The sequence below is a fragment of the Manis pentadactyla genome, chromosome 11 (assembly GCF_030020395.1).
Source record: "Manis pentadactyla isolate mManPen7 chromosome 11, mManPen7.hap1, whole genome shotgun sequence".
Classification (NCBI taxonomy): domain Eukaryota; kingdom Metazoa; phylum Chordata; class Mammalia; order Pholidota; family Manidae; genus Manis; species Manis pentadactyla.
The window spans coordinates 94,234,590-94,246,101 of NC_080029.1; the positions used below are offsets into that span (position 1 = coordinate 94,234,590).

The 11,512-nt window shown below is 42.3% G+C and overlaps 1 protein-coding gene across 1 annotated transcript in view; it reads left to right on the plus strand.

Moving 5' to 3' along the window:
* Nucleotides 1–11,212, plus strand: part of SORD (sorbitol dehydrogenase) — a 46,078-nt gene extending 34,866 nt beyond the window's left edge. Inside the window, exons 8-9 of the mRNA XM_036905393.2 lie at nucleotides 458–579; nucleotides 9,648–11,212. Of these exons, the coding sequence (XP_036761288.1) occupies nucleotides 458–579; nucleotides 9,648–9,813 (288 nt within the window). The 3' untranslated portion in view covers nucleotides 9,814–11,212. The remainder of the gene's footprint in view (nucleotides 1–457; nucleotides 580–9,647) is intronic.
* Nucleotides 11,213–11,512: the final 300 nt, after the last annotated feature.

An 11,512-nucleotide genomic window follows, 5' to 3' on the forward strand; every position in this document is an offset into this window, starting at 1 on the left:
AGGAGCCATCATGCGTGACAGGCGCTGTACCCTGCTTCTGGCCACTCCAGTGAGCAGTTAGGAGCAGCTGCCTTTTATGAACATTCTGGAGAGTCACTTTCCTGCCAGGTCATGGCGGGGCTGCTGAAGATCAACCTTGATTGTAAGGGAGATTCTCTGGAGAACTGGGGCTGTTTTCTGGGGTGTTATGGACAGCAGAGGATGCTCCCACTGTGCCTGGTCCTCCACTGGTAACTTGTATGATTTCCGGACCTTTAAAGAAGATAGGGTTTACCCTGCTGCTCTGTTGAGTTTGGTCTACATATTGAAGAGTTCAGAAGTATAGAAAGCATCAACCTCTGAAATTTTTGGATACTCAGTTTGGTGCAATCAGACATTTGTATGACAACAGTGTTATTGTGAGTGGGAAGGCTGCATTTTCTTATCTTCTGGGTTTTTGTCCTCACCTCCTTTTCAGGCCACTCGTTCTGGTGGGACCCTAGTGCTCGTGGGGCTGGGCTCTGAGATGACCAGTGTACCCCTAGTGCACGCAGCCACCCGGGAGGTTGATATCAAGGGCGTGTTTCGATACTGTAACACGTGAGTATGTTGTGAGTGAGCCAGGGTGGTGAGTGGCCAGCAAGACCAGAGCAGGCCCCTCACGCCCTCTGGGACCAAGGGTCTCTGCCTAATTATTCACGAGGAGAATCCCTGGCCACATTGACAGCCAAGCAGTATGGTAGGGAACCAAAGAGAGAGCATTCAGTCCTGATTACAAAATAGAAGGGCAAAGATGGCAGAGGGACAGGCTGACCGAAGGAGGGTGGGAATTTTGAAGCATGCTGCTCTTGAGCATCTACCACTCATTGCCCAGGCCTTCTCTATTCCATTTTCTTTTTTTTTTTGCTTTATTTATTTATTTATTTATTTATTTATTTTTAAATAATTATTTTTTATTGAAGGGTAGTTGACACACAGTATTACATTACATTAGTTTCAAGTGTACAACACAGTGGTAGAACATTTATATACATAATTCTAGGTTCCACCTATCACCCTACCAAGCTGTTACAATATCTTGACTATATTCCTTATGCTATACATTACATCCCGGTTACTTATTTATTTTACCATTGGAAGTCTGTCCTTTTTTTTTTTTTGTGAGGGCATCTCTCATATTTATTGATCAAATGGTTGTTAACGACAATAAAATTCTGTATAGGGGAGTCAATGCTCAATGCACAATCATTAATCCACCCCAAGCCTAATTTTCGTCAGTCTCCAATCTTCTGAGGCATAACAAACAAGTTCTTACATGTAGAACAAATTCTTACATAATGAATAAGTTACATAGTGAACAGTACAAGGGCAGTCATCATAGATACTTTCAGTTTTGCTCATGCATTATGAACTCTAAACAGTCAGTTCAAATATGAATACTCATTTGGTTTTTATACTTGATTTATATGTGGATACCACATTTCTCTCTTTATTATTATTATTTTTAATAAAATGCTGAAGTGGTAGGTAGATACAAGATAAAGGTAGAAAACAGTTTAGTGTTGTAAGAGAGCAAATGTAGATGATCAGGTGTGTGCCTGTAGACTATGTGTTAATCCAAGCTAGACAAGGGCAATAAAACATCCACGTATGCAGACGATTTCTCTCAGGACAGGGGGGGTGAGGTTCTAAGCCTCACCTCTGTTGATCCCCAATTTCTCACCTGATGGCCCCCCTGCGACTGTGCCTGTCTTAGGTTGTTCCTCCCTTGAGGAATCTTACCCGTCTCTGGCTAACCAGTCATCTTCCAGGGCCATACAGGGAAATGTGAATTTGGTAAGTGAGAGGGAAGCCTTATTGTTTGAAAAGGTTAGCTTTTTACTTCTTTGCATATTTATGCCCTGTGGCTTCTATGCCCAGCATTTGTCTTGAGGTATCTTTACCACTTGGAAGAATTATGATACTCGGTAAATTTGATATGAGGCACGAATTCTATTTAAGGGTTGTAATTAGGAAGGAAGAAGAAAAGCTATAGAAGTAGCAGGCGGAAGAAAACATGGGAAAATTGATTATTTCTTTGACATATCTTCTTGTAGAGTAACTTCAGCATATATAAGTTTTAAGCTACTACTTAAATTGCGCACACACATTAACATAATAGGAGTATAGTTACATAATCAAAGCATACCTGTAATTACCAGCCATCTCCAGTGAAACCAAGAAAACCAGTTAGGCACCTTAGGCATTTGTGAAAACTTATCTATGATATGGTGGATATTGTCCAACTGAACTTGAACAGTCTGAGAGAAATCAGACAAATTAAAACAACCCATTCCTGGGGACTGTTCACATGCCATATGCTCTTTTAACAGTAAATAGTCTGTAGTTGTAAGACTTTGGAGCGCTACAATTTGCACTTCTCCAAATTCTTGGTTGAGTTCCAACAGTATAGATCCAGTCAAATTTGTCGTTTTACTGTATGCACAGGCCAGCTTAGATATCTCCTTCCTCATTCCCATGGCAAGTCCAGGAACTGGTGGGATGAGTGCATCTACAGCTGTAGCAGTGCGTGGATCTTTGTTGGGGTTTTTTGATGATCATCTTCTGGCATGAGTCTTCCAGAGGGTGCAGATGTTGGAAGTTCTTTTTCATATCGTATCTTAGTTCATTTTCGGGGTAGCCCAATTAGGCTTTGATCCTCTGTATAAACACAAACAGACCCTTTGCCTACACTTTTATATGCCCTTTATACCCTTGTGTAGAACTCGTTGGAGGTTACCACACAGGAACTGCCCTTTTTTTTTTTTTTTTTGCTTTGTTTTTGGTATCACTAATCTACACTTACATGACAAATATTATGTTTACTAGGCTCTCCCCTATACCAGGTCTCCCCTATAAACCCCTTTACAGTCACTGTCCATCAGCATAGCAAAATGTTGTAGAATCACTACTTGCCTTCTCTGTGTTGTACAGCCCTCCCTTTTCTCCTACCCCCCCATGCATGTTAATCTTAATACCCCCCTACTTCTCCCCCCCTTATCCCTCCCTACCCACCCATCCTCCCCAGTCCCTTTCCCTTTGGTACCTGTTAGTCCATTCTTGAGTTCTGTGATTCTGCTGCTGTTTTGTTCCTTCAGTTTTTCCTTTGTTCTTATATTCCACAGATAAGTGAAATCATTTGGTATTTCTCTTTCTCCGTTTGGCTTGTTTCACTGAGCATAATACCCTCCAGCTCCATCCATGTTGCTGCAAATGATTGGATTTGCCCTTTTCTTATGGCTGAGTAGTATTCCATTGTGTATATGTACCACATCTTCTTGATCCATTCATCTATCGATGGACATTTAGGTTGCTTCCAATTCTTCGCTATTGTAAATAGTGCTGCGATAAACATAGGGGTGCATCTGTCTTTCTCAAACTTGATTGCTGCATTCTTAGGGTAAATTCCTAGGAGTGGAATTCCTGGGTCAAATGGTAAGTCTGTTTTGAGCATTTTGATGTACCTCCATACTGCTTTCCACAATGGTTGAACTAACTTACATTCCCACCAGCAGTGTAGGAGGGTTCCCCTTTCTCCACAGCCTCGCCAACATTTGTTGTTGTTTGTCTTTTGGATGGCAGCCATCCTTACTGGTGTGAGGTGATACCTCATTGTAGTTTTAATTTGCATTTCTCTGATAATTAGCGATGTGGAGCATCTTTTCATGTGTCTGTTGGCCATCTGTATTTCTTTTTTGGAGAACTGTCTGTTCAGTTCCTCTGCCCATTTTTTAATTGGGTTATTTGTTTTTTGTTTGTTGAGGCGTGTGAGCTCCTTATATATTCTGGACGTCAAGCCTTTATCGGATGTGTCATTTTCAAATATATTCTCCCATACTGTAGGGATCCTTCTTGTTCTATTGATGGTGTCTTTTGCTATACAGAAGCTTTTCAGCTTAATATAGTCCCACTTACTCATTTTTGCTGTTGTTTTCCTTGCCCGGGGAGATATGTTCAAGAAGAGGTCACTCATGTTTATGTCTAAGAGGTTTTTGCCTATGTTTTCTTCCAAGAGTTTAATGGTTTCATGGCTTACATTCAGGTCTTTGATCCATTTTGAGTTTACTTTTGTATATGGGGTTAGACAATGGTCCAGTTTCATTCTCCTACATGTAGCTGTCCAGTTTTGCCAGCACCACCTGTTGAAGAGACTGTCATTTCGCCATTGTATGTCCATGGCTCCTTTATCAAATATTAATTGACCATATATGTCTGGGTTAATGTCTGGATTCTCTAGTCTGTTCCATTGGTCTGTGGCTCTGCTCTTGTGCCACTACCAAATTGTCTTGATTACTATGGCTTTATAGTAGAGCTTGAAGTTGGGGAGTGAGATCCCCCCTACTTTATTCTTCTTTCTCAGGATTGCTTTGGCTATTCGGGGTCTTTGGTGTTTCCATATGAATTTTTGAATTATTTGTTCCAGTTCATTGAAGAATGTTGCTGGTAGTTTCATAGGGATTGCATCAAATCTGTATATTGCTTTGGGCAGGATGGCCATTTTAACGATATTAATTCTTCCTAGCCACGAGCATGGGATGAGTTTCCATCTGTTAGTGTCCCCTTTAATTTCTCTTAAGAGTGACTTGTAGTTTTCAGAGTATAAGTCTTTCACCTCTTTGGTTAGGTTTATTCCTAGGTATTTTTTTTTTTTTTATGCAATTGTGAATGGAGTTGTTTTCCTGATTTCTCTTTCTGTTGGTTCATTGTTAGTGTATAGGAAAGTCACAGATTTCTGTGTGTTGATTTTGTATCCTGCAACTTTGCTGTATTCCGATATCAGTTCTAGTAGTTTTGGGGTGGAGTCCTTAGGGTTTTTTATGTACAGTATCATGTCATCTGCAAATAGTGACAGTTTAACTTCTTCTTTACCAATCTGGATTCCTTGTATTTTTTTGTTTTGTCTGATTACCATGGCTAGGACCTCCAGTACTAAGTTAAATAACAGTGGGGAGAGTGGGCATCCCTGTCTAATTCCCGATCTCAGAGGAAATGCTTTCAGCTTCTCTCTGTTCAATATAATGTTGGCTGTGGGTTTATCGTAGATGGCCTTTATTATGTTGAGGTACTTGCCCTCTATTCCCATTTTGCTGAGATTTTTTATCATGAATGGATGTTGAACTTTGTCCAATGCTTTTTCAGCATCTATGGAGATGATCATGTGGTTTTTGTCTTTCTTTTTGTTGATGTGGTGGATGATGTTGATGGACTTTCGAATGTTGTACCATCCTTGCATCCCTGGGATGAATCCCACTTGGTCATGGTGTATGATCCTTTTGATGTATTTTTGAATTCGCTTTGCGAATATTTTGTTGAGTATTTTTGCATCTACGTTCATCAGGGATATTGGTCTGTAGTTTTCTTTTTTGGTGGGGTCTTTGCCTGGTTTGGGTATTAGGGTGATGTTAGCTTCATAGAATGAGTTTGGGAGTATCCCCTCCTCCTCTATTTTTTGGAAAACTTTAAGGAGAATGGGTATTATGTCTTCCCTGTATGTCTGATAAAATTCCGAGGTAAATCCATCTGGCCCGGGGGTTTTGTTCTTTGGTAGTTTTTTGATTACCGCTTCAATTTCGTTGCTGGTAATTGGTCTGTTTAGATTTTCTGTTTCTTCCTGGGTCAGTCTTGGAAGGTTATATTTTTCTAGGAAGTTGTCCATTTCTCCTAGGTTTCCCAGCTTGTTAGCATATAGGTTTTCATAGTATTCTCCAATAATTCTTTGCATTTCTGTGGGGTCCGTTGTAATTTTTCCTTTCTCGTTTCTGATACTGTTGATTTGTGTTGACTCTCTTTTCTTCTTAATAAGTCTGGCTAGAGGCTTATCTATGTTGTTTATTTTCTCAAAGAACCAGCTCTTGGTTTCATTGATTTTTGCTATTGTTTTATTCTTCTCAATTTTATTTATTTCTTCTCTGATCTTTATTATATCCCTCCTTCTGCTGACCTTAGGCCTCATCTGTTCTTCTTTTTCCAATTTCGATAATTGTGACATTAGACCATTCATTTGGGATTGCTCTTCCTTTTTTAAATATGCTTGGATTGCTATATACTTTCCTCTTAAGACTGCTTTTGCTGTGTCCCACAGAAGTTGGGGCTTAGTGTTGTTGTTGTCATTTGTTTCCATATATTGCTGGATCTCCATTTTGATTTGGTCATTGATCCATTGATTATTTAGGAGCGTGTTGTTAAGCCTCCATGTGTTTGTGAGCCTCTTTGCTTTCTTTGTACAGTTTATTTCTAGTTTTATGCCTTTGTGGTCTGAAAAGTTGGTTGGTAGGATTTCAATCTTTTGGAATTTTCTGAGGCTCTTTTTGTGGCCTAGTATGTGGTCTATTCTGGAGAATGTTCCATGTGCACTTGAGAAGAATGTATATCCCGCTGCTTTTGGATGTAGAGTTCTATAGATGTCTGTTAGGTCCATCTGCTCTACTGTGTTGTTCAGTGCTTCCGTGTCCTTACTTATTTTCTGCCTGGTGGATCTATCCTTTGGGGTGAGTGGTGTGTTGAAGTCTCCTAAAATGAATGCATTGCAGTCTATTTCCCCCTTTAGTTCTGTTAGTATTTTTTTCACATATGCTGGTGCTCCTGTGTTGGGTGCATATATATTTAGAATGGTTATATCCTCTTGTTTGACTGAGCCCTTTATCATTATGTAGTGTCCTTCTTTATCTCTTGTTACTTTCTTTGTTTTGAAGTCTATTTTGTCTGATATTAGTACTGCAACCCCTGCTTTCTTCTCACTGTTGTTTGCTTGAAATATGTTTTTCCATCCCTTGACTTTTAGTCTGTACATGTCTTTGGGTTTGAGGTGAGTTTCTTGTAAGCAGCATATAGATGGGTCTTGCTTTTTTATCCATTCCGTTACTCTGTGTCTTTTGATTGGTGCATTCAACCCATTAACATTTAGGGTGACTATTGAAAGATATGTACTTATTGCCATTGCAGGCTTTAAATTCGTGGTTACCAAAGGTTCAAGGTTAGCCTCTTTAGTATCTTACTGCCTAACTTAGCTCACTTATTGAGCTTTTATATACACTGTCTGGAGATTCTTTTCTTCTCTCCCTTCTTGTTCCTCCTCCTCGATTCTTCATATGTTGGGTGTTTTGTGCTGTGCTCTTTCAAGGAGTGCTCCCATCTAGAGCAGTCCCTGTAAGATGTTCTGTAGAGGTGGTTTGTGGAAAGCAAATTCCCTCAGCTTTTGTTTGTCTGGGAATTGTTTAATCCCACCGTCATATTTGAATGATAGTCGTGCTGGATACAGTATCCTTGGTTCAAGGCCCTTCTGTTTCATTGTATTAAATATATCATGCTATTCTCTTCTGGCCTGTAGGGTTTCTGTTGAGAAATCTGACGTTAGCCTGATGGGTTTCCCTTTATAGGTGACCTTTTTCTCTCTAGCTGCCTTTAACACTCTTTCCTTGTCCTTGATCTTTGCCATTTTAATTATTATGTGTCTTGGTGTTGTCCTTCTTGGATCCTTTCTGTTGGGGGTTCTGTGTATTTCCGTGGTCTGTTCGATTACTTCCTCCCCCAGTGTGGGGAAGTTTTCAGCAATTATTTCTTCTAAGATACTTTCCATCTCTTTTCCTCTCTCTTCTTCTTCTGGGACCCCTATAATACGGATATTGTTCCTTTTGGATTGGTCACACAGTTCTCTTAATATTGTTTCATTCCTGGAGATCCTTTTGTCTCTCTCTATGTCAGCTTCTATGCGTTCCTGTTCTCTGATTTCAATTCCATCAATGGCTTCTTGCATTCTATCCATTCTGCTTATAAACCCTTCCAGAGTTTGTTTCATTTCTGCGATCTCCTTTCTGGCATCTGTGATTTCCTTCCGGACTTCATCCCATTTCTCTTGCGTATTTCTCTGCATCTCTGTCAGCATGTTTATGATTCTTATTTTGAATTCTTTTTCAGGGAGACTGGTTAGGTCTGTCTCCTTCTCTGGTGTTGTCTCTGTGATCTTTGTCTGCCTGTAGCTTTGCCTTTTCATGGTGATAGGAATAGTCTGCAGAACTGGGACGAGTGACGGCTGGAAGGACTTCCCTTCTTGTTGGTTTGTGGCCCTCCTCTCCTGGGAGAACAGCGCCCTCTAGTGGCTTGTGCTGCGCAGCTGCGCGCAGACAGGGTTTCTGCTTCCTGCCCGGCTGCTATGGAGTTAATCTCCGCTGTTGCTGTGGGCGTGGCCTAGCTCGGGCAGCTACTCCAAAACGGTGGAGTCGCGTTGGAGCAGGAGCTGCTGGGGGGCTATTTATCTCCGTAAGGGGCCTCCCTGCTCCCTGCAGCCCAGGGGTTAGGGTGACCAGAGATCCTGGATTCCCTACCTCTGGATTAAGTGACCCACCCTGCCCCTTTAAGACTTCCAAAAAGCACCCGCCAAAACAAAACAACGCCCACCAAAAAAAAATAGAAAAAAAAATTTTTTTAATTAAAAAAAAGGTGGTCGTTCGTTTTTCTTTATTCTCCGGTGCCAGCCTCAGGCCTCTGCTCACCGGTCTTTCTGCCCTGTTTCCCTAGTATTGCCATCCCTATCCCTTTAAGACTTCCAAAAAGCGCTCGCCAAAACAAAACAGCAAAAAAAAAAAAAAAAAAATGGTCGCGCGCTTTTTTTTATGTCCTCTGTCGCCCAGCCTCCAGTGCCTGCTCACTGTTCTTGCTGCCCTGTTTTCCCAGTATCGAGCACCCTGCACTCTGGCCCGGATGGCTGGGGCTGGGTGTTCGGCAGTCCTGGGCTCCGTCTCCCTCCCGCTCTGCCTGTTCTTCTCCCGCCGGGAGCTGGGTGGAGGGGCGCTCGGCTCCCGCGGGGCCGGGGCTTGTATCTTACCCCCTTCGCGAGGCGCTGGGTTCTCTCAGGTGCGGATGTGGTCTGGATATTGTCCTGTGTCCTCTGGTCTTTATTCTAGGAAGGGTTGTCTTTGTTATATTTTCATAGATATATGTTGTTTTGGGAGGAGATTTCCGCTGCTCTACTCACGCCGCCATCTTCCGCCCCTCTTATTTATTTTTAAATTCTATTCCATTTTCTTAAGTGGCCAGGTCTTCATTTCCCCTTTAAAGGGAAGGAGAGAAAGGGGAATAATATCTAGAACTCAAGTCCCTTGGTTCCCACTCTAGAGCCCCAGGGCCCAACCTGGGGAGTAATAGAGTCTTAATCCACCTACCACACATTCTGCAGCCCCACCCTTCCCCTGGCTGGAGAAGTCTGTCCAGGACCACCTTCCCCACCAGTGTCCCTTACTTCCACCTTTAGAATCTACCTATGCCCTCAGCAAAGTGCCAGTAAACTCTGCCAAGCCACGCTGCTAATGAGTGTGACTGGATTATCCTGGGCTGCCTCCCTGAGACTATCTCTGCTTTTCATAGTAACCGCCATATGGCTTAAGTATTCATGCCAAAGGAATTCTGGCTCTGTGGCAGATGTTTCAGAGGGGTGGGGGCATTTGGGAAACAGGCCCTGTACTCTTGAATCATAGATCATAAAATCATTTCCACCATTGTTGGTTTGTAGAAGTAACCTTGCAGAACCACAGTGCTATAAATAAATATGGCCAAGCTGATCTTGTGGTTGATAGTTTTGGGGACCTGGCTCTTCGCTCCAGAAGGTTGAATGTAATGCTTGTACTCTTTTACAGGTGGCCGATGGCGATTTCAATGCTTGCGTCCAAGTCTGTGAATGTCAAGCCCTTAGTCACCCATAGATTTCCTCTGGAGAAAGCTCTGGAGGCCTTTGAAACATCCAAAAAGGGATTGGGATTGAAAGTCATGCTCAAATGTGACCCCAATGACCAGAATCCCTGATGTTAATTGGGTTCTGCCCTCATCCCCACCCTTTCAACATTTCAGAGCTGAATTGTTGGGCCGGGATGGGCTTTGATGCAGAAGTTTCTTTTGAGTAGTACGAATAATTAAAATAATTCATTGTAAGCAGAGAGCCTTACACAAAAGAGTTGGTGTGCCTTAAAAAACAAAAGTAGAGGTAGTTTTGGGGAAATTATAGACAGGATGACTGGTTCATGCAGAGCAGAGTTCAGCCAGTGGAGCAAAGATTGGCAGGCAGTTGAGGGGAACTCCCCTTCTTCCTGGATTGATTGAGATGAGTAAGGAAAGAAATCTGCCTGTTGGGTTCCTGGTTCCACCGCTATTGGGGCCTGGTGGGGGAGAGAGGCTGAGTTATGAAGAGACAACTTTATCAAGACTTAACTTAAATCAACACAGAAGCTGATTTCCACAAAAATCTGCAGCTTAGGGTCTGGTGGGAGGGGTTAGCAGGTTTAGTTTAGAGTGCTGTGTTTCTAGACCTAAGTGCTCTTTGGTTTAACGACCAAGGAGAACAAAGGACTGACCTTCCCGAGTCTAAGGTAATTTTAAAACCGAACAAACAAAGAAAACCAAAATCCCACATGAGGTCAAACCAGCTTGCATTCCCCAAAGGCAGAAATAGTCCAGGAACATCTCACAGTGCTTGAAGGTTTCGAACTCCTGGGAGATCAGTATAACTTACTCTGCAAGGTGAAGGACCACCTCCCCACCACTGACCATGCCCACCCTTCCTTCCCCACATTCAGGGGCAGCCACTGCAGGTTCCGTTGTCATGAGGCTGCCAGGAGGCCCTGCTGCAGACAGTCCCAGGAGTCCTTGTGGAGTCTCGGAGTGCACCTCTGACTCTCCCAGGAGGTTTGGCAGTGTGGTTGCCTTCCCCACACCACAGGATCAGCCTCCCCTTCTTTGCTCAAACTTGCTAATGGTTTAACAATTCCATTTAATACTGGTAATTATCGGCAGACAAACCTTTCCCCTTCTCATAGCCAGTTAAAGTTCTTGCTGTCTATCTGTTTGAATGATAGCTCTGACCTTTTTAATTTTAATCATGGGGTTTTTTTCCCTTATAAGATTTGGATCCAAATCACTTTATGTCCATTTATGACTTTGAGGTTACTAATCAAGAATGAGGATATAGCAGCTGTGACATAACTTGGGCTACAGCCTTTAATCCCTCACTTCAGCTGGGGGTGGAGAATGAGTTGAAGAGGTTCTGGTTTTCTTGTGACTGGGGAAGGCTGTGAACAATTCCTGGAATTCCCCGAACTGCTTTGGGTAGAATTCTGGCTGTAGTGCCTGACTGCTAACTCATTTGTGCCCTTGTTTAGGGAGGAATGGACTTAGGTTATCCATTTCACTAAGGGAATGACCCAGGATTTTTTCAAGTGACACATTTTTTGCATCAAATATAATTTCGTTGACTATTGGAAATTTGTATTAATGATCTCTAATCCTCTTGGCACATCAAATACAAAATTATTATACAGCTAAGGAAATAAATCAAATAATTTGCTCAAGGTCACATGCAGCTTTTTTCATGTTATCTCTGAAGAGGGGGGTGTTTTGTGACTTCTGTTCACACATAACACATGCACACATTTGGCAGCCACATAGCCCACTGTGAGTCCTGCTTTGCTCTAGGGCTAGAATTGCCAGCTGCCTCTTGAAAGTCTCCTTG